The sequence below is a fragment of the Ambystoma mexicanum genome, chromosome 3p, assembly GCF_040938575.1.
Source record: "Ambystoma mexicanum isolate Mex_15411 chromosome 3p, UKY_AmexF1_1, whole genome shotgun sequence".
Lineage (NCBI taxonomy): Eukaryota > Metazoa > Chordata > Amphibia > Caudata > Ambystomatidae > Ambystoma > Ambystoma mexicanum.
In genome coordinates this window covers 530,609,545-530,631,057 of record NC_090925.1, presented here as the reverse complement: position 1 = coordinate 530,631,057, position 21,513 = coordinate 530,609,545, and the positions used below count along the sequence as shown (strand labels likewise).

Below are 21,513 nucleotides of genomic sequence, written 5' to 3'. Positions count from 1 at the left end.
AGTTATATCCTGTTTGGTTTAGGGATTTTAAACAGGTATATAAAAGACACCTGCTAGCATTTCCTACATATGTTACCAAATTAATAATGTAATGCATTTACTTTGATCTACTCGTCACACATCTGCATTTTCAAAGAGAATTTACCATACAATGCAGCATTTCTGGTTGTGTGAGATTACAAAGTGTAATCTTGCTCCAATCTGGTGAGCGATTAAAAAGAGAGGAGAATTTCATCTTCCATCCTGCACCAGTCTTTGCCACTGAACCACTAGGCAGACATCTCCATGATGGGCAGGGTGAGGGGGGGCGTATGGCGTTCCCCCCTTTGGTAGATGTTCCCTGGAACACTCCCACAGGATGGAGTTCTCAAAGAGAGATTTTGTGACTCTACACGAAAAACTACCCAGATTTAGAATGGTTAAACAACTCTCTAAATCTAGATGATGTTACTTTTTATGACACTGGCTCAATAATAAAGCAATATGCTCCGAGCGCCGAGGGCATTACCAGTTCAGGTAATGCCCCAGGGCCCATAGTTATAGGCCTGAGCGAAAAGACCTAGAAAATGGCCACCAGGAAAGGGAAAACGGAGTCCGTTTTCCCTTTCCATGGCGGCCATCCGGAGCGGACGCGCTGAAATCAGAAGCAATTCCAGCACATCCGCTCCTGAAAAAAAAAAGAAGGTAAGTGCGGTTGGGAGGGCGGAAGGGGCGGAAGGGGGGGAAGGGGGAAAAAAACAGAAAAAAAGTACCCGGGTCCCCGGAGGGGGACGGTGGAAGCCTCCTGCCGTGTGGAGGCTCGGAGCAGGGATGGCCCCGCTCCGAGTTTCCACACGGCAGGAGGCTGCTCGTCCCCCACCGTGGACCAAGGGATAGAAGGTAAGTGGGGTGGGGAGGGCAGGGAGGATGGAGGAAAGGGGAGGGGAAAAAAAGCGCCTTACCTCAGTCCCCGGCAGGGGGCGAAGGTAGCCTCTCAGTCGTGGGGGGGCTCGGAGCGGGGATGGCCCTGCTTCAAGCATCCTCATTGGCTGAGGGGCTGCCACGCCCCCAACCCCCACCAGGGACAAAGGCCGTGGAATACTGATAGAGGGATTCCCGGCCTGGTAAGGACTCGGCGAGGGCCAATCAGAATGGTTCTTTCATTCTGATTGCGCCCTCGCCGGGTACTAATAGTAATTAGATACTCACAAGTGGGGATGTATGTGGAAGGAATATGCACCTAGGCAAATACAGCTCCCCAGCCAACTTCAGCTGGCATTTGCCCACTTTTAGGAGGCTCCTGCCCTATACAGATGACTTCTGTATTAGGTCCTCCCAGCCACTAAGTGATAGGTGCTCTTTCCATCGAGCAGTAGACAATGCCAAGTTGCGTAATGAGACACCTTTTGTCTGATTGAAAGCCTAGTGCACGTGTGATTCTATGGCAGCAGGATACTCTCTTTTCAGTGTACAAACTGATCGACTCACGACCATTGCTTGTGATAACAATCATGTCTATTATCTGTCAATGTGCAGGTCCATGGAAATGCTGTTGTGGACATTCCAGTTACAGTCGAGGTCGGGTTCACCAATCCTCTCTCTGAGGATGGAATAGGCTGTTCTCTGGTTGCAGAAGGTAGTGGTCTGATAGAAAGGCAATTTAAAAAACGGTGAGTGAAAGAATTATTTTTTGTATACAAAGGGCAAAAGAAAATAATTGCAAAAAACGGTCAAAATGTTGGATGTCATTGGAAAATGAATTTGGTTTTTATTCAAACCAAAAATGGGATAAACTAATTGTAGTGGGGGGATTATCCTGACAAACTTCGTGGGAGAGGGGTGTACACGGGCACAGCAATACACTTTTTCTTACTGTTAAATACTTAACACGCCTCTTACCTGTCTCCAGCAGCCCCTGCTTTCCTGAGCTCTGCATCACTGGGCCCCTTTGTGGAAAATGGGGGTGGGTAAGAGAGGCTATGGTTGGGTTGCCCAAAGCCCCTGCTAAAGAAACGCAAGGTTCTGATAACTAGTGACCACGCACGAGGAAGCACAGATAACGACACTCTGATGTGTTCCTTTAGTTATTGTTTGTGATATATAGATATTTCCTTTTACCCCAGTGCGCAAGCAATTTTTTAGCTTAAAAAAAAGAATAATCTGGAATCGAAATAGACATATATACAAACTCTCTTAATGTCCTTTCAGCTGCATGTCTTGGTTTTAGGTACTACCGGGGGTCAAAAGGCAGGCAGGGGAGCAGCAGTGTATGGGGGGGGGGCAAAGGTCTAGTGGGCATGTCAGGAGCAGCCCACCATCTTAGCAGCAGGGGTGGCTGGGGTCCATGTATTAAGGATTAGCTGGGCTGCATATGCCAGATGCAGCCCAGCTTGTATTGTATTAGCGGGAAGGGAGGGGGTCAGTTACTTTCTCAACCCAATCAGTGTCTGCCATCAGCAGCCCGGGGAGTCTCATAGGCCTGCTATAGCGAGGTGCGGCTATGAATTGTTAACGCATCTCTCCCCTCCCTTGGTGGGGAGCACCACGGATTGCAGGAGCAGCCCGGAAGGCAGTGGTAATGTTATGTTACGGATGTGCTGACAGTGTGCTTTGTGGGGAGGTGGCGGCAAGTCTCAACTTTTCTTCTTGCACCCATTTGGAAAAGTAGCAGTCTGTTTTTACTGTTCATCTCATGAGGTGGACCTTCAATAAATAGACTGCGCATGCACGGAACGCGGCACGGTGTGCGGACAGTGTGTTTTGTGTTTGGGGCTCGGAGCTTGGCGCACAGAGACCAGTGAGTGATTTCTGCTTTCCAACCGACTGTGAAGGAGACCTTAAAGCTTGTGCATAGCTTCCCATTGATCCCATCACCCTCTCTCAGCCCCTCTCACACATGTGGCAACCCACTTGTCCCGAATAGACTGATACCTCCAGATCTGCCTGATCCCCATCTGCTTCTTTGTTCGCAACAGTGGTAGAACTGGGAGTGTGAGTGCAAAATTACAGCTCATAGCACATTCTATTGTGTTTCCAGTTGCTTGATACACCGGTCGGTCGGCAGTGTGTTCTACGATCGGTAGTACACAGCCTTTCCACACTGTATTCAGCAACTGAAGACTGATGTGCCGAGTGCCTGTAAAACGACAAACTCATCTCCCTTGAGTTTTGGCAGTACCAGGGAGGATTATTACATTTTTTGATTGTACGCTGATATACTATACACAGCACTACATCAGTGGCCTCTTTTAAAACCACTATACACCTAAAAGATGCCGAGTAAAGCCATGATGAAAACCAGGTCTCAGAAATCCTGGAACGGAAAAATATGTGGTAAACGTCCACCGAAAAGAGATGGTGCATACAAATCTGGAAATCGTGCCGACCCACCTCGAATGTCTACCCGCTCTGATGTACTGGAATGTCTTCCCACTCTGATGTAGAAGCTGTTGTAATGCCCAAAATAATATGACTGAGGTGGGACAAATCACAGCCTTCTATCAACCAACAAACACACGTGTGAATTGTGTGGAAGCACAGGAAGTTGCCCAAACAGATAAGCCACCTTTTGAAGCTTCAAATGCAGATTACAGAGACATAGAAAACAATTCACTACTCACAATGTGTTATATGCTGCCAGGTGTGCCAGGCCCGTTTCCAATATACAGGTGAAATCTGCTGGCTCAACTCTTCTAACTAAGGCCGATTTTCTCACAAGTAACAACGCCTTAGCTGACATTTTGGAGAGCCCTGTGACACAGGTTGACATTGCACCCGATAGACACAATACTACTCTTCAAGATAGACTGTCTCCTCAACATTGACTGTCAATGTCATCAAATCTCTGCCCAAGTACTTATAGGGTACTTATAGGGGATACACTGATGTTGAAGAAAGTTCCTCAAAAAGGTCCCACAACGGTCACGATTCTGCCTTAATTAACAATGTAGATACGTCTGAATGTGTTCTACAATTTTTGGTTAAGATTTTGTTAAAACTATGTGTTGAATAATAATTGAGGACGTGAAAACACATGGAGCAATTCTCAAAGAGTTAAACTTGAGAACACAACGTGAAGTGTCTGACCCTAACATTTTAGCTTATGATGACCCGATAGTGTCCATCGACCCTTCTTTGAAAGTGTTGATTGTGATTCAATGTCTACCCCTATTGTCTTTGACACACGTGAAGTTGATGCTGCTGAGTAGTCTATGTACAAAACCCATAGAGACGTCTTGTAAAATGTGTCAGAGCACGCAAACACGCAGCTAAGGAAAGGTTAGCTATTCCCAATCAAAAGCAACCTGCATCCCCCTTAATTCTACTTTTATTCTAGCCGAGCAAATGTCATTGGTAAAAAATCCAGTAAAATCCAAGAAGAAATGCCCAGTCGATTGTTGATTGATGAACCACTAGCTAGACCACATGATGATGCAATATTGGTACCCCAACCTATTTCTGCGCACAGAAAATTGACAAGTTTGTTGGCAGAACATGCCCTTATGGCCTCTGGAGACATGTGTCAAGTTAAACCAGTGCTGTCCCAGCCTCCAGATTGTCCTCAATCTGACGTCCCCGCATTGAGAGAATTACAAACCTTCAACCTGAGTAGGGGACCCAGGACATTTACTAATGGTCGCACAAATATGTCTGATCTCCTTATGTGTAGTAGAATACCTGCATTGCATTTACTCTCCTCTGCTTATTTTAAGGTAAATGGTGGTAATTATGTTTGTGTGCACTGTTCAGAGGAAATCAGAAAAGTAAGATGTGGATTGATGCTCTTAGCGAGTGGGTGTTTTTTGATGTACAATGAACGAACCGCTGGAGATTGTCCTGGCCAGTGTACATGGTCTGCTGGTGCTTGTTCCTCCACCCTAGATTACTTTTTTGGAACCAACTACTGTTCAGAAAGGGTTGTACAGATGGAATCCTGTAACACCAACTTTAGTGACCACAATATCCTGATACTCACCTTGAAAATGTACACTGAATATGAAAAACTGACAGCCCATGTTGATCTTGAAGTTAACAATCTGGATAACAGGATATGTTGGACACCTAAAAACCTCAGCAAGGCCAATTTATATAACAATGCTCTCATCTTCGATGAAGCTATTTTCTCGGCAGGATGCAATGTAGAATACATTAATGGTTGCATGGAGACACTAGCTCAGGAAATGGGCCAGCAAATTGCAATTAGTGATAGTAAGCATAAAAACACCTTTCACATCGAAGTATGTGATGCAAAACACCGAATGCAGCACCAAATCAGGTGTGCACGAATAGAACTTGTTTGTAAATGGTGGTATGAAGCAAAAACTGGGTGTTTAAAAAAAGAGTATAGGAGCTGGATAACAAGGCAAACACATTCTGTCCATAATGGGTAGTGGCAATTAATGTTCGCATTACTCTGTAGTGGGAACATTAGATCTATTTGGCAAATGCTGGCCAGAGCCAAGGGAGATTCCCAATGTACAATGGTGAACCCAATACCACAGTATAGGTTGAAGGAACATCTTTTGTCAATTTCTTTATCTATAGAAGTGGCAGTATTTGAAAATGATTATGAGGGAAGCTGGCTATCAGCTCCTAGTGTCAGTGAAATCCACAGGGTGAACTTGAAGAGCATACGGACCAAATGTGTTGTCTAACTCTGTCCTTAAATCCAATCCAGAGGCTTCGGTAAAAGCATTGTATGTCCTATTCAGTAAGGTATGCTCAGAAAAAACTATTCCCACTAAATGAAAGACTGCCACCCTGTTGCCGATTCACAAAAAAGGTGATAGATTATGTCCTGCGAATTATAGACTGTTATCCATGCTGGTTGTCGCAGGTAAATTGTTCACCACCTTTGTAAGCACTCCAGAAATGGATGGAAGAAAACAACATATTACATGACACCCAAACTGGTTTTCGTCATAATTCTGCGACCAATCACAACATTAGGCTATTAGACGCATTGATCCGTGAAGCTGCACAAAAGGGAAAACCTGCTATCTACATAATTCGGGTCGATTTTAGTGCTGCATTCGACTCTGTCAATCGCATCCATTATGGACGAAGCTGCAATAATGGGGCTGTCTAGAAGGACTGTTATCAATCATCATACATCTATACTCTGGTAATAGTGTACCGGTGCGACTTGACAGTATTGGTACAGTGACAGCTCCCATAGATGTGAACAGAGGGGTTCGACAAGGTTGTATCCTGGCTGCCCTTCTGTTCAATCTATACACAGCAAAATTGCTCGCTGTAGAGGGATGCTCTGCTAAGCTCGTCCCAGACACATTGCATGCCTACTTTATGCTGACAATCTTGTTCTGTTGGACCACACAATAAAAAGAGCCACAAATAAATTCAAGGCCCCCATTGGGTTTGCAGAACAAAACGATCTAGTGACCAACATGAATAAGACTAAAATCATGTTAGTGTCATGGCACAGGGGAAGGACCACAAGCTCCACTACATATATGGTCCAGTTGGACCAAGTCCTGGCGCCTTTTATGCCAGACTCATGAGAAAGTGCGCTCTGCACACTTTTATTCTGGTGCACATGCTATTTTCTCCCCTGCAAGGCCTCCACATGCATCCAGGTCGGGCAGGGCAATAGGAGTGCATTGGGCTGCAGGTGCAGCATCTTCTGGGAGTGGCAGGGTGGGGCCACAAGTCAGAGCAAAGGTGTGTGGCTGGGACCAGGCTATTTATGCCTGCCCCGCCCGCATGCAAGCACTTTGCGTTAGTCTGCTTATAGCAGCGTAACGCTCACCGCCGCCTGAAGCTTATCTTACCCAGCAATACCCATCGCCTGAAGTGCATCTTACCTGATTCCAGCAATAACCATTGCCTGAAGCACATCCTTACCTGATTCCAGTAGCAACCGCAGTTGGAGTGCATCCTTACCTGATTCCAGCAGCAACCGCAGTCGGAGCGCATCCTTACCTGATTCCAGCAGCAACCGCAGTCGGAGTGCATCCTTACCTGATTCCAGGAGCAACCGCAGTCAGAGCGCATCCTTCCCTGATCCCGGTTCCCAGTCTCAACACTTACTCGGGAGTCCATCTTCTGCCAGCATCCTCGCGGATCCAGTCATCCATCACCCGCCGGCAGATCTTTGGATAACAGCATTCCAGTCTGACTTTGCCAGGCCATCCCTTGCAAGAGAAAAGGACAAACAAGGTTAGAAAAACTATAAGGACATTACGCTAAGGTCGCGCACAAACCAATCCTCGCGCTTGACCCTAGAACCAAACTTACCACCTATTGGGACATCGTAAACTCCCCTGTTCTCCATTAGGGCTCGCTTCTTACACCGCAATCCTGCTGGGCCTCACATCACCTATTGGGGAGAAGGAAAGACATTACAAGAGATACGGACAATAATCAAGGATAAAGACATTACAAAATAATACAGACAATAATCATTATCTAAGGATACTTACCTTTGAAGTGGTTCAGTGACAGCCGGTCTGGGCTGCCACGCACATAGACAAGTGAAGAAACAAGGTCTATCTAAAGTGCCCCTACAGTGAGAAGCAGGACGGAGAGCTTGCCATCATAATTAAATAGGTGAGACTATATGGGTAGGCGCATGCTCACCACATTCTGGGAAGAAGGGTTCGAGGGAAACCACAGCCACATCAAACCATTCTCACGGCCTCTCGTATTGTCGCAGGGGCAGTACCAACAACCATCACAGTCCAGAACCCAGGAGCAGCGGAAGAAGCCTGACCCAGGGGAGCGAGTTCCAGGGAGGGCTGCAACCGTGCCCCGACGTCCCCGCAGAGACCTGGTGAGCGTAACAGTTAGTATCAGGTAGTAGGCCCACCATAGTAAACTTTCAGATTGATTCTCAAAGAGTTAATTATGTAGATAGATACCCCTACTTGGAACTTGAGCTGAGGGTGGATGGGGAGCATACATCCATTGTGAGAACAAGGAAAGGACGTCAAGGCAGCTGACTTGTTTGATCAGCAAATTTGTGAATCAGACTGCGGGATACTCGATTGAAGGTATCCTCAAACTGTATAAGCAAAGTTTTACACCTGCCATAGTATATGGTTTTGAAGCTTTAGCTATGAAAGATCTCACATGGCTTAATGTAGTGGAAGGAATGTTTTGGAGGTAGCTGTTGCTCCTGTGCCCATCTACCCCAATGGCTTATCTCCACATTGAATTAGGACTAGTTTCTCTAAAGAGTCAGGTCTTAATACATAGAGGTTTCTTCTATATTACATCTCGCTGTTTCCCTCAATGCCACTGCTATATTTCATGGGTACAAACTATGATTTAAAATCTTTCAATATCTTTGTAAAATTGAACGATGAATGTTTCATGGACATGAGTTAGAGTCCTGACTACACACGCGGGACAAAATGTGTAGTATTGAAGGCTACTTTTAAACACAAACTCGAACAATGTGACTGGATCAACAACTATTCTCATCTCCAAACACTTCGAAATTTTAAATTCATATCATATATCAGCCATCAACACCTCAAAACACAAAAGTACCTCTTGGAATGCCCATGTCCAGCTGTTCGTAACTTCATGGTGAAACTGCGAGTAAACCAACTACCAGTGCTTGCATTGTAAGGTAGCCACACTAATATCCCTCTTGAACAAAGAATATGCCAAGTCTGCAAGCGGCAGTCAAACATCGAATCACCAAGAGATGTCTTGACATCGTGCCCTAAAATGGGAACAGTCTACATGACTACCCTAGGCCATTTTGTAGGTAGCTATGATGCCATAAAAAGTGATGAATTTGTGAATTTCTTTCTAAATTCCAATTTCCAATCTGTCCACATAGCACTATATATGATCAGGGTTGATATATCAAAGTGTTTGAACAACGTGAGTACACACAATTGAGGAAAAGGCCTGTTGTCTTGTTAGGTTCTGTTAATTAAGACTAATGGAAAATGCTAGATGAAATGACATGAAATAGAATGAAATGAAATCACAAATTATTCATTGATGTTCTAAGGGTTTATAATTAGTTTTTTTTAATTTGTAGTATCGATTATTAGCTATTTTTAACTGTTTAATAACAGGCTGTGGTTCCACTGTGAAAAGGTGCTTTAGTGACCACAATTATTAGGTGTGACATGTTGCGATATAAGTGATGAGGTCTCAATGTAACCTGAGACAAAGAAACAATAAATGTCAAATGTTTCAGGTTTTAGTATGTTTCAGATGTTTTACTTGTTCTATACGTTTTATATGTCTTATATATCTTCCATGTTTTTGTAAAGGTTCATAATGAATCCATACAAATAAATAAATAAAATAAGGATCTGTAAAGCGTGAAATGTCCACCCAAAGGGCATCTTGGTGCTAGGAGCCCAACAGAACAGAAGTTAGCTATGAATTAAAACAATATTCAAAAGAGATGAGATTTCAACAGTTTACGAAAATCATAATGGTTCACCGTAGCACATAAATGTGTATGGAAGCGCATTCCATAACTTAGCCGCAGCTACTCAGAAGGCTCAACCCCCCATGTGCGAAAGTCTAAAACAAGAGGAACCTGAATACACAGAGATTCCATAAAGTGGAGACCGCGACCAGGAACATACAGGTGGAATTTTGATCGCAAATATTCCGCCACCCTCTCATAGAAATCCTGATAAACCAAGCATAAGTGTAGCTGCAAAATTCTGAAGCATCTTCAAGCGATGAGTCAGACACATGGGTTGAGCAAGATAGAGTGAGTTGCAATACTCAACAGTGCTCATCACCATTGAAGCCACCAAAGAAGCATGGAACTGTGAAAGAAGTAAAACAATAATTTTCCACAGCATTTTAAGCTTATATTAACCGCCTCACAAATTGCAGCTATGTGGGCCTCATTAGTCAGCGAGGCAGTAACCTTACCTCCAAGAACCTGAACAGTAGTGACTGGAGAAAGAAGGGGCCCCAAAACTGGGGGCCAGAAGGTGGATGTCCATAACACTGCAGCAGAAGGGGGGCCAACCTCAACTATTTCTGTCTTGCCCCCATTCAACTTGAGCAAGTTATCACTCATCCAGCATCCTACGTCTTCCAAGCAACCCCTAAGCTGATTCGCAGTATCCGGCTGAGCAAGATTAAGCCGGACGATGATTTGAGTATCATCAGCCTAGGAGTAACAGCGGAGTCCATGGAAGTAGGTCAGCTTGACTAGAGGTTGAATGTAAATATTAAAATGAATGGGAAACAAGGCTGAGCCCTGGGGTCCCACAAGACAAAGAAAATAGCAAGGAGCAAAATGATAAAAGCGAGAGAGATTGTGCTTGATTGTCCAGGAATGATTTAAACCAGGTCAAAACCTTGCCAAAGAAACATGCCCATGACATCCGACCGAGCAGGATTGAGTGGTCAATAGTATTAAATTCCACGGACTGGTCCAACAATATCAAGGCACCCATGTCACCCTGATCAACAAGATGGACCAAATCAGCCCTCACTGAGACAAGAATACTCTCAGTGCCCCGACCTGGGCGGAAGCTGGCTTGGAAGTGGTCGAAAAAACCAAAAGTCTAAAAGATTTCGGAAATCAATGGTGTAATAAGTGCCTCCAACAATTTCAGCATGTAGCAGAGCAAAGGCATGGGGTGATAATAGCTGGAATCGCTGTATCTAAGGATGGTTTCTTGAGAACGGGGCCACTAAAGCATGTTTAAGCTCACTAGGGATAACACCTGTTGAACATGAGTATTTAATAGCCTGAGTTACTATGGGAGCTATGCCGAAGACAATATCCTTAATGACGCTCAGGGAGATGGAATCAAGTGGTGACGCTGACTTCATCCTAGTCGTGACTCATATAATATCCTCCACATAAAGCAGAACAATGAGTGAGTCTCTGCAACCGGCAAGTTGTCCAAAGTGAATTTCCTGGTTTTGAGTTTCCCTGCATATCACACATTTTATTAACAAAAAAAGTGGAGAGACAGTCACAAAGAGACTGGGATGGAGTAACCAGCGACTTTCCATATGACACAGATGAGGGAGAGCAAACAAGATTAAAAAGCTCTTCAGGCTGAAGATACGCATTAACGGCATGTGAAAATACGATTTTGGGAGCACTAATGAATGAGCCTGGGTCGTAGCAGTGAAGTGCTTAGGCAGTGTTCCTCTTGGCAATGGGATGCTGCAAGTTTAAAGAGCCCAGGCCTCACCGGTTAACAGAAAGGCAAGATCAACCAAGTGTTGCATGGCACCCCTGTAAGGGGCCATGGTATCTCCAAGAGGGTTTTGGTGTGGTCACATGGTTACACATGTGACCAACTTAATAAAAGTTCTGAGCCGCTTCCGGTTCGGCAGTCTGACCACCATCTGGCTCCATTGTCAATCCTGAAGCACCATGCTGGTGCTGCACTGCAGGTGCTTGGCCCAAGGACGGGGCCCAGCACGAGGACGGTGCCCCTGCAGGGCAATGCCGTCCCTGAGTGACCCCACTGCCATGTGAACATAGCTAATGTGGCAACCCCGGCCTGTGTGCCCCCAGAGTCGGGGCCGCTGTGCGCCAGGTGCCCCCGGCCACTTGTGGCGCTCCGGTGATCCAGAGCGGGTGGGGTGACCCCCACCCATGAGTCTGTGGCGTGATCGCCGCACCAGTGAGCCCCGTCGGGTGACCTCGACATGAGTATGGGGGCTGCCCGAGAAGATTGCGGCCCCATTCCCACCTGGGCCCGCAGGAGAAAGAAAAAAAAAACTGCAGCAGGGTGCAACAGCAGGCCCGTGTGCCCCGATGACAACAGGCGCAGGCCATGGGGGTGTGGAGCGGCAGAAGGCATATGCCCCGTCTTGGGTGAGCGGTGCTGCCCCCGTGATACCGAGCAGCATCCGCCGTGAAGTGAAAGGAGACCTGCACGCGACCCTCCCTGGCTGCGGCCCTCTGCAAGGAGGGTGCTCGTGCGGCCAGGAAGGAGGTCAGCCGGTGGTTTCCCGTGGCGTTGTTGGCCCTGAGGGGCGAGCTATCCCTTTGCGGGATGCGCGGCATCCACCCAATGGAAGGGAGCGGCCTGTGCAGGGAGCTGTCCCCACCGTGAGGTGGGGGATTGCTCTGCGGCCCCAGCCGCAACTTGGAGGAAAGCAGCATCCGCCGGGTAAAGAAGGAAAAGGCTGGCGGCCTGCGCCGTGGTGAAGAGGAGCTTCCCCCACCATGCCTGCCAGCGCCTACGGCCAAAAGGGAAAGTGGCATGAGCCGCAGTGGAGGGAGCCACGCGGCTATGTTCTACGCCCTCCCCCTAAGAGGAGATGTAACGACTGCGGCTGCGGCCGCAACAAAAAGGTGAGCTCCCGGCCCCTCCCCCACCCCTGGGTGAAGTGCAGAGAGGTTCGCTGCAGTATGGAAAAATAAAACAATGAAGCAGGCCCAAATCCAACTGGGCCTGCAAAAGCAACAATGAGGGGAGCTGCCTGCCCACTGACTGCGCAACAAAGGACTACCACGCGCGGCAACAGCCGCATGGAGAGGTGCGCTGTCTCTCCCCCAGTGTGGCCAAAAAGAAGAAAAAAGAAATATAAAAAAGAAATATCAATCGGAGCACACCTATTTTCACAAAGGATAGATACACATTTTGGGAAAAAAATTTAAATAATTATGGGTGCTGGGGAGGAATACACACCCTGACACTGGAGCCTGTGATAAATATAAAACAAAAAGTGTCTAAATTTAAAGACACTCCCGTCCCCTGCACACCTTACAAGCTGAAATAAATCAGTCAATTTTCATAGAATTTAAACTTTTATAAGCAAAAATATCAAAGCAGAAAATGAATAACAGCATATATTTGCTTGTATCAAGAGAAACCGATGTCGACTGGCTTCACATATGGCCAGCATGAAAAACAAATCAAAACAGAAAAAGAAGTAAACTCCCAATTTTTAAAATGTAGCTTCAAGCTCTATGCATTTCGGGGAATGACCGCTTCTTCAGGAGCAGAAGATCTGCAAATATAGATATATATACCATTAAAAAACATCTCACAGTTCACTCAAAATTTCAACTACCTCAACAAATTCTACAAAGGTTGTTCATTAATTGTAATGTCTACACATAACTACACAAAAGTTTCTACATAATCTTGTCAAGTGGTTGTATATTCACAGTGGTGCAACTGGTGTGACACCAAAAATAAAACCTCAAAGTGAATTAAATCCAAACAAAGCAATTATATGTACCTTCAAATTGTAATATTGCCAAAGAATATTAAATGTACGTCTGTGTACAGCGTGCACAGAAACCAGGATCCCTGCGGGGACTCCTGCAGTCGTCAGCAAGATGGTGTAGTTTCAAGAATTCTAGAATATCAAAACATAACTATAAGCACCAACTAAATAAACTAAATTACAATACCTTAATGGCTAAATGAACCAACATTCAAAAACACTTATATTTAGTCACCAACTAATCCATGAAACACCAAAGAAAACACCAAGTTCAAAAATCAACCTTGTGCCACCACCTCTACTAAAAACTAAAAGTTAAAATCGCCCATCTTCAAAAAACTTACTGTGTAAATATCACCCCACCTCCACTGTAATGTATTTACCCAAAACGTGTTACTTGTTACTTACAGCCCCTTCCAGAATGCTGACTTCAGAGAGTTTCAAAACATAAAGTAATCCGCATCCAACATGAGGCCTCCTGCCTATTGTGGAATCGTACAGTGGAACTGGAAAAATAAACACATAAAAGCACTTTTAACACTCGCCGCCTTTCCAAAGAAAGAAAAGGGAACAAAAACGTCCACACAGCTTGGTCTTACCTTACAAGGCACACCGCTTCCCAAAAAGTTAAACGACTCCTCTCCCATTCACATGGAACAGTTCTGAACCTCAAGTGCACTTCCTGGCTCATTATATGCTAGTTCCGGGTGGTCACATGATGAAATCACGTGACCGCAATGTAAATGAATACTGCAAACTGCATAAAATTCTATATGTACGCGGACAATGGAGCTGCCAACAAAAAGTGGCTACAAAATTCTGCTGCATACTAATAACAGGATATAAACACTTTGGGAAAAAATGCAAGGCAGTATATTAACCAACCCTTCATCCACGCACACGTGAATAAAGAAATGAAGTGAAAAACGCCAAATATAAGTTTACCACCATTGCCAATGTCTACTCAAAAACATTTTTATACCGCTCACCTAAATAGTGCAAAAACACAGAAATAGGGGAGAAGAAAGGAAAAGGATAAAAATAAATAAATATGTCTTCAAGGAAGCACAAACATAGACAAAAGACTCACTGAAAAATATTTATATGAAATGATAAATTAACCATGAGTAAACCATAATAACTAATGCTTAAATACAAAGACTAAAAAACAAATTAAAAGTGACCTAAATAAACCAATATATACCCAAGTAAGTAAACTTAAATCACAGGGACACAACTCCTAATAAATAATACCAACCTTCAATAAAACCAACCTTAAATCAACAAACCAGCTACTCATCTATTCACCTCTAATGGGACACCCAGTATGCAGCTCTGTGAGACAACCAACCACTCTGAGACCAAAACCTCATTACTATGTATATATATTTCGAAACATGAACCCATTACCAACCATACCATAGACTGCTAAATAAAACAATTTAAGGAACCTCCTCATTAAGACCTCTTGGAGATAAAGTACCCAAGAGGTCAATCCACAACATCTCTCTCTGAGCCAAAATTCTCATGAAGTCACCCCCTCTAGGGGGTTTCTTCACCACCTCCAAAACATTAAACCTTAATTGCGCAATCGTGTGTCTGGACATATTGAAATGTCTCGCAACTGGAGATTTTTCATTCTTACAATGGATGTAAGATTTATGCTCAGTCCATCTTTCACGTGCCGATCTGGCTGTTTGACCAATATACATTAGCCCACATGGGCATTTAATGCTATAAATCACCCCTGTAGATCTACATGTGGCAAAATCTTTACGCGTGATTTTTTTACCCGTATGTGGGTGAAGAATATATTCACCTTTAGCCACATTATTGCGTGACTGCATGTCAGACAGGGGAATGTGCCCTTCTTTTTGGAGACAAATGTCATCTGAGTTTCCTTCGGACCTCTTTCCGCTCTCACAACTCTATCTCTAATGTTCCTCCCTCTTCTATACACCATCATTGGTGGGGTAGGGAACAATTCCAAAAGTACCGGATCGTGATGTAGAATCGAACAATGTTTGTGTGTAATTCTTTTAACATGCCAACTTTGTCTAGAAAATTTAGAGATATGCAATATTGCAGCCGACTCCTTCTTAGCCTTAGGAGTAAGCAATTGCTCCCTTGTAATGCAGAGTGCCCTATTCTGTGCCTCATTCAAGAGTTGTATTGGATACCCTGTTTCGTAATTTATTTTTTTAAAGTGACTCACATTCAATTTTAAACTCATCAGTATCCGTAACGATTCTGTTGATCCGTAAAATCTGACTATACGGAAGACTAGCAATCATCGGTTTCGGATGGAAACCCATAAAATGTAATAAATTATTAACATCTGTCGGTTTGTGAAAGAGTGATGTTTTAACCTGATTATTAACAATTTCTAACTGAACATCCAAAAAGTGCAGTTTGGGATCACCAATTTCAATAGTAAATTTAATACGTGAATGTACAGTATTAAGACACTCAGAAAACTCTTCGAGTTCACCTTTGGAGCCACACCACACACCGAAAATGTCGTTGATGTACCTTTTCCAAACAATTATCCTACTGGACCATTCAACTTTATCTAGAACAAACTGCTTTTCAAACCAGTACATATAAATATTAGCATATGCAGGGGCCAAAATTCAACCACCAACTGTGGGTCACATTCTACATTCACAGACTCAAGTAATAACCACTCTACAGCCTCAATTCCTTCTTGATGTGGAATCGAGGTGTACAGACTACACACATCCATTGAAAACAAAATACATTCTGAAGATAAACAAACAATTTCATTGACATTCAATAGAAAATCAGTTGTGTCCCTTAAGTAGATAGGTATCAACTTAACCAAAGGTTGTAAGATCTTAGCTACATATTTAGACAAAGGATCTAAAATGCTGCCCGTACCCGCAACAATGGGTCTCAATGGAGGATATGTTGTATTTTTATGGATCTTTGGAAGTCCATACAGTACTGGAATAATCGGGTGTTTGTTATGAAGGAACGACCTAGTTTTAATAGAAATCCAATCATTATCAAAGGCTTTATTCACGCAATCTTCAATCACAGATCTAATCTGCATGGTTGGATCTCTGTCCAACCGTAGATAGGTGGTATTATCATTAAGCATCGCCCGGCATTGGGTGTAGTAAAAAGCATAGTCCATAACTACTACTGCCCCACCGCCCACCACAGCGCTGCTTCCCCATCGGGCCTGAAAAAAGAAAAAACACCACAGGAGGAAACGTGCCCCGCCGCAGCTCTGATCAAACCAAGGAAGGAGGCACAAGGGTAACCTGCCCCACCATACTACTGCAGGTGCCCTGCCCGTATTGTCAGGGAGGATGATGGGAACAAAGGTGCCTGCAGCACCTCCTTAATTTCCCATCATGTGAGAGCGAGGCGAACATCAAGTGGGGCAGGGATGCCATCCAGTTGAACATGGGGGTAGCCATGCAAGGGGTATCCTGAGGAAAGAGGACAGAATGCCCTGTGGCCTGGCAGCAAGGCTCATGGCGCTGCACCAGTGTCATCGCGTCAGCAGCCCATCGAGCAAGCAGAATGGAAAGGAATGGGCTGCAGCAAGCAGTTTGTGATTTGTGTGTCCTTATGGGCCTGCAGCTCAGGCACCTTCCCACCGGTGTTCTCTCCATCACAGGTGCCACCCCCACGAGACTGTGGACATGGCCGATGTGGCCCCTGGGCCCCCCTAGGTGCGGCTTTGCCGGTTTTGTTGACTTTGATGTGGCTGTCCGAACTCACCAGTGGTGAGGACACAGGTTGGCGTCCTGCAATTCCAGGAGTGCAGAGACATGGACGTCGTCTCCGCCGTCCTCAATGAACACTACGGGCTTGCAGTCATGGACTGGTTTTAAAATGACTCAGGGGGTGGGCAGGATAAGGCTGTGCATATTTGAACATGCGGCATGTTTCACATGGTGCCATTAGTTTTCATCAGTGTTTTATAATTATAAAACCATTCACCCAGGTTAATAAAGGGTATGCATATTAGTAGAGTGGTTCAAGTAGTCGTAGTTGTGTTTATGTTGGAATTTGGGGTTTTGGTTTTGTTGTTATGGAAAAGGAGGAGTGTTGCATGGCACCCCTGTAAGGGGCCATGGTATCTCCCAGAGTGTTTTGGTGTGGTCACATGGTTACCCATGTGACCAACTTAAAAGTTCCGAGCCGCTTCCGGCTCGGCAGTCTGACCACCATCCGGCTCCAGTGTCGTTCCTGAAGCACCATGCTGGTGCTGCACTGCAGGTGCTGGGCCCAAGGACGGGGCCCAGCACGAGGACGGTGCCCCTGCAGGGCAACACCGTCCCTGGGTGACCCCACTGCCATGTGACCATGGCTAATGTGGCGACCCCGGCCTGAGTGCCCCCAGAGTTGGGGCCGCTGTGTGCCGGGTGCCCCCGGCCACGTGTTGCGCTCCGGTGTGTCAGGTGTCTTGACCCACGTTTGAATCATTATGCTACAACATTTGGTGCTTTGGGCTTAGAAAATCCAAGATGGCTGAAAAGCCCACATTTGCGCCAGAATCCAGGAAAACTGCGCAGTTTTGCGCCCACCAAAATGGTCGCCTGACCTGCCACCCACCAGTGCGAGCGTGATGGGCCAGAAGCGCCATGTGTGAAACGTGGTGCCAAAGGAAAAACAGCAGTGCCCGTTAGCTCAAAAGCGCCTTGAAATCATCTTTGTTTCTCTGAAATGCAAGCTCAAGATGCCTATTCCAAACATTGCAAGATATTCAAAAATCTCACTGAACACCAGCAGACATTTGGCAGAATGTAGTCTTGTGTGCATACAAAATCTGGAAAGATGAAGAGCCTAAAATAATGTTCATAACACAACTGGCTGAGCGGTGGATGTCAGCAGCTTAAGTGAAATTGGACTTAAAGCCACTAAAATCGAAATGTTTAAAATAAATGAGTGATTTACTTTGGAGTGTCACATAGGTTGCAACTGTTTAAATGTCATAGTTTTGAACTTAGAATCAGCGTTCTAGCTGCATGTGTCAAAATTGTAAGTTTGATTTGCATTAAAAAAAACTGGAACAAAAGTTACATTGGGCTGAAGCCTGGCTTGAAGAGATTGAATTCTGCCCGGCAACTACCCCCGACAGGAGTTGAAACTTGCCCAGTAACTGCATTCACAGGCCGGCTGCCTTCTGCTGTTCCCACCAAAAGGAGATTACACCTCTCTGATTGAATTAGGGGTGGGGTACCTGGGGCTGCAGGAAACAGAACAATGAGCTTTCCTTGGCTCAGGCAAATGTTAAATTAGGGGGGTCGTAAATGGCTTCCTCTTGGAAGAAACTGGGAGGAGCAGTGCTTCTGGGAGCCACCTGAGCTGGAAGCGGGGACAGACAGAAATCCCCCCATGTGCTTTGGAACCTAAACCACACCCATCTGGGCCAGAGCATGATTTTAAAAAGATGGATAATTCATAGTACAAAATTGTCAAAATTATATAATAATATCATTTATTCTTGTGATTTTTCTGTGCACATTTTAAGAGGTGTTAGGACTCTGTGGTATGTTCTGGGGGGTAGTAGCGGAAAATAAGGTATTACTCCAAATGTCTGTATGTTAAAAATCTGACACTTTATCATCTGATGGCCATATCCCTTGCGCATGTTTGTGTAAATTCTGGAAAGGTTTAGAGGTTGTGTTCTGGATGAAAAGGGCAGAATTCTATCAGAAGTGGACACGACATCTTACAAAGACAGGGATCGGATGATTTGGTGCTACAGAAAATATGTTAACTGGACATGTAATATTAGAAAAATTGTACATAGATAAATATGTATTTGGATCAAAAATAGATTTGTGTGCAAATTGACAAGGGGAGGATCCTCTGACCCATAAACCTATCTCATCACGATGACACTTCATTGTCTTCCCCAATCAGAGGACGGTAGATTCTCTCACCTATCAGGATCCTCAGAGGGTTGGGCATAGAAAGTCAGCCTTCCCACCCTCTTTCAAAAGACATAAAAGGAGCCACTGGGACCCAGGTAGAGACATTCACTTTTCCATTTCAAACTGATTTCTTGCGAAGCACTCTGCCGGACCAGACAATATCCAGAAGACTCCAGATCCAGAACTTAGACTCCAGACTCCAGAACTTTAAGCAGAGGGGATTGAACTACAAGCTGAATCCTTTTCAGCAGGCCTCAAAATCTTTTGCAACCTGACTCTTCAACAGCCGGTCTGTGCTGTTTGATTCTGGCTAGAACCCTATGCCAGAACCCAGAAAGCAGTGCTGTATCCAGACCAGACCACTGTGCAGTGCCAAGAACTTTTGCCAGAACCAGAGATCCAGACCAGCAGAGCAGAGCTGACCCAGATCGCTGTGAGCAGAACCGGTACCAGAGACCGTCCGTGGCGAGAGAACTGCAGCTAAACCTGTTGACCAGATCCGTGACGGAGGCCCATTCCTTCCAAGACCAGGAGTGAGTATCCTGTAAACTGTGCCAGAACCAATCTCTTAGTCTAAAATAATCTGATTCAAACCATTTTAACCTGTCCAGAACTGCATCATAGAAATCGTGTCCATTCTCTCACTTTAAACCTGTGAAAGTGTCATTTGCCATTCTGAATCACTACTTTATTTCTGAAAATCTATCTTCACAAAATTGTCCGTATCTTTGGAACCGCGTGTGCTAGGAACGAGCTTTCCAACAAGCCCTAAACCGACTTTCTACCCCTTATAGTTTTTCTGTAATCGCGCTCGACGCACTCGGAAAAAGTGCTGCGAATTGCAACTACCTGTAAAATTCACCACCTGTCAAAAATCGCTGTCTTTTGCTTTGCATTGCTGAAATTCGTTTTCAACCTAATAATCCCACATGAATCACTGATAGGGATGACCTGAACTAATTCAAAGTAGCTGCCACCTACCCTGAATCGCCTATAGGGAATTAAAATCATTTTTAGCATATTTTCACTTCTTTGCAAATCACATTTAAGTATTTTGCCTGTGTTTCAAAATCATCCATGTGTTCTAATCTTGCTAGGGGGGAAGTGAAATCCGTATTGTATTGTGATTGTATTCCTGAAAACTGTGTGCTTTCCTTCCATCTCTTTATATTGCATGGGGGGGAGTGAATTGCCACAAAGGGGAAAGGGATTATATTATCTCTTGTGGAAACCATATCAGTTTATTTCTGTACTGCATTCCTTTCCACCATTACTCTTCCTTGAAACCATAAAGCATTCTCAGCTATTTTATCCTTTCTGTACCAACTCCTAACTGATAAAAAAGTGTGCTAGTGTGCAAGGATGCATTGTTGATCAACATTATCTTCATAAGTGTGTTATCAAATATTAATTTATTTATAAAAGTGTGGTATATATATCTTGTTTAATTTTCCAATAAATTTGTAAATTGCAAAACAAACCTACTTCTTGGCTCAGTGAGGTCAGGGGGATTCAAAGAGAGGGGCGTTATATAAGGGTTTATCATCCAGATTATAACTATATATATAAATAAGGGCTTCCCTTGGGCATCCCAGACCAGGCATTGACTTAGTTGGAGTGCTGAATTGACTTATACAAAAGATATGTCGAGGTCGTCCCTTAGAGCATGAAGTGGATTGGGACTAATGTAAGAAATATCTATATGCCAATGATATCCACTCAGCTGAAGTGCAAAAAGTTTTTCTCAAAAAATGTTTTTGTTTAAACAATGTTAGTAGTGTAACCTAAAGCAAGGAAATCACAAATGTTGTTTAGCCACAGTATTTATACTCTGAAAACATTCCTTATTTTGACAAAATAATTTATTTTGTATTTTCAAAAGGATTGGGTTTATAAATACAAAAGGTTTGAGGTGCATTAAAAAGTGAAGGTAAAACAATTAAAGGCAAAACTACAAATTAGAAGGAGATTTGACAGAGGAACAGATTAATGCACTTTTTACAAGTAGATGAATACACACAATGAATGAACCAAATACAAAAAAATATATAATAACAAAGCAAACATAAAGAGGCCAAGTACCCTCAACTGGAGGGAGACTATCAATGGCCCAAATTTCAGTATACAAGTGCCGCTGCTTTAATAAATAAATATTTGCAGATCTGCCTAAAAGGACAGAACAAACAAAACGAAGCCAAATACCCTCGACTAGAGGGAAACTTTAAGCGGCCCACATTTCAATATACAGGTGCCACTGTTTTAATAAATAAAAAGATGCAGGTCTGCCGACGTGTCGTGTTTGATGAAAAGGAAAACTGTTAAACAAAGGCACAAAAAGATTTGTGCATGAACAATGTTTCAACATTAATTTTGGAATAGGACTTTCAACTGAGTCCCGAAATAGAGTTTTCCAGTCAATGAAGAAGGTTCAAACATCCATATCACGTTTCGGATC

At 44.2% G+C, this 21,513-nt stretch overlaps 1 protein-coding gene across 2 annotated transcripts in view; it reads left to right on the top strand.

The window, feature by feature from the left end:
- The window catches only part of LOC138580591 (protein-glutamine gamma-glutamyltransferase 6-like), a 282,038-nt gene that overhangs the window by 242,419 nt on the left and 18,106 nt on the right, over positions 1 to 21,513 (top strand). For both annotated transcript variants that reach the window (XM_069651253.1, XM_069651254.1), the window contains one exon: positions 1,516 to 1,649. In XM_069651253.1, the coding sequence (XP_069507354.1) occupies positions 1,516 to 1,649 (134 nt within the window). The remainder of the gene's footprint in view (positions 1 to 1,515; positions 1,650 to 21,513) is intronic.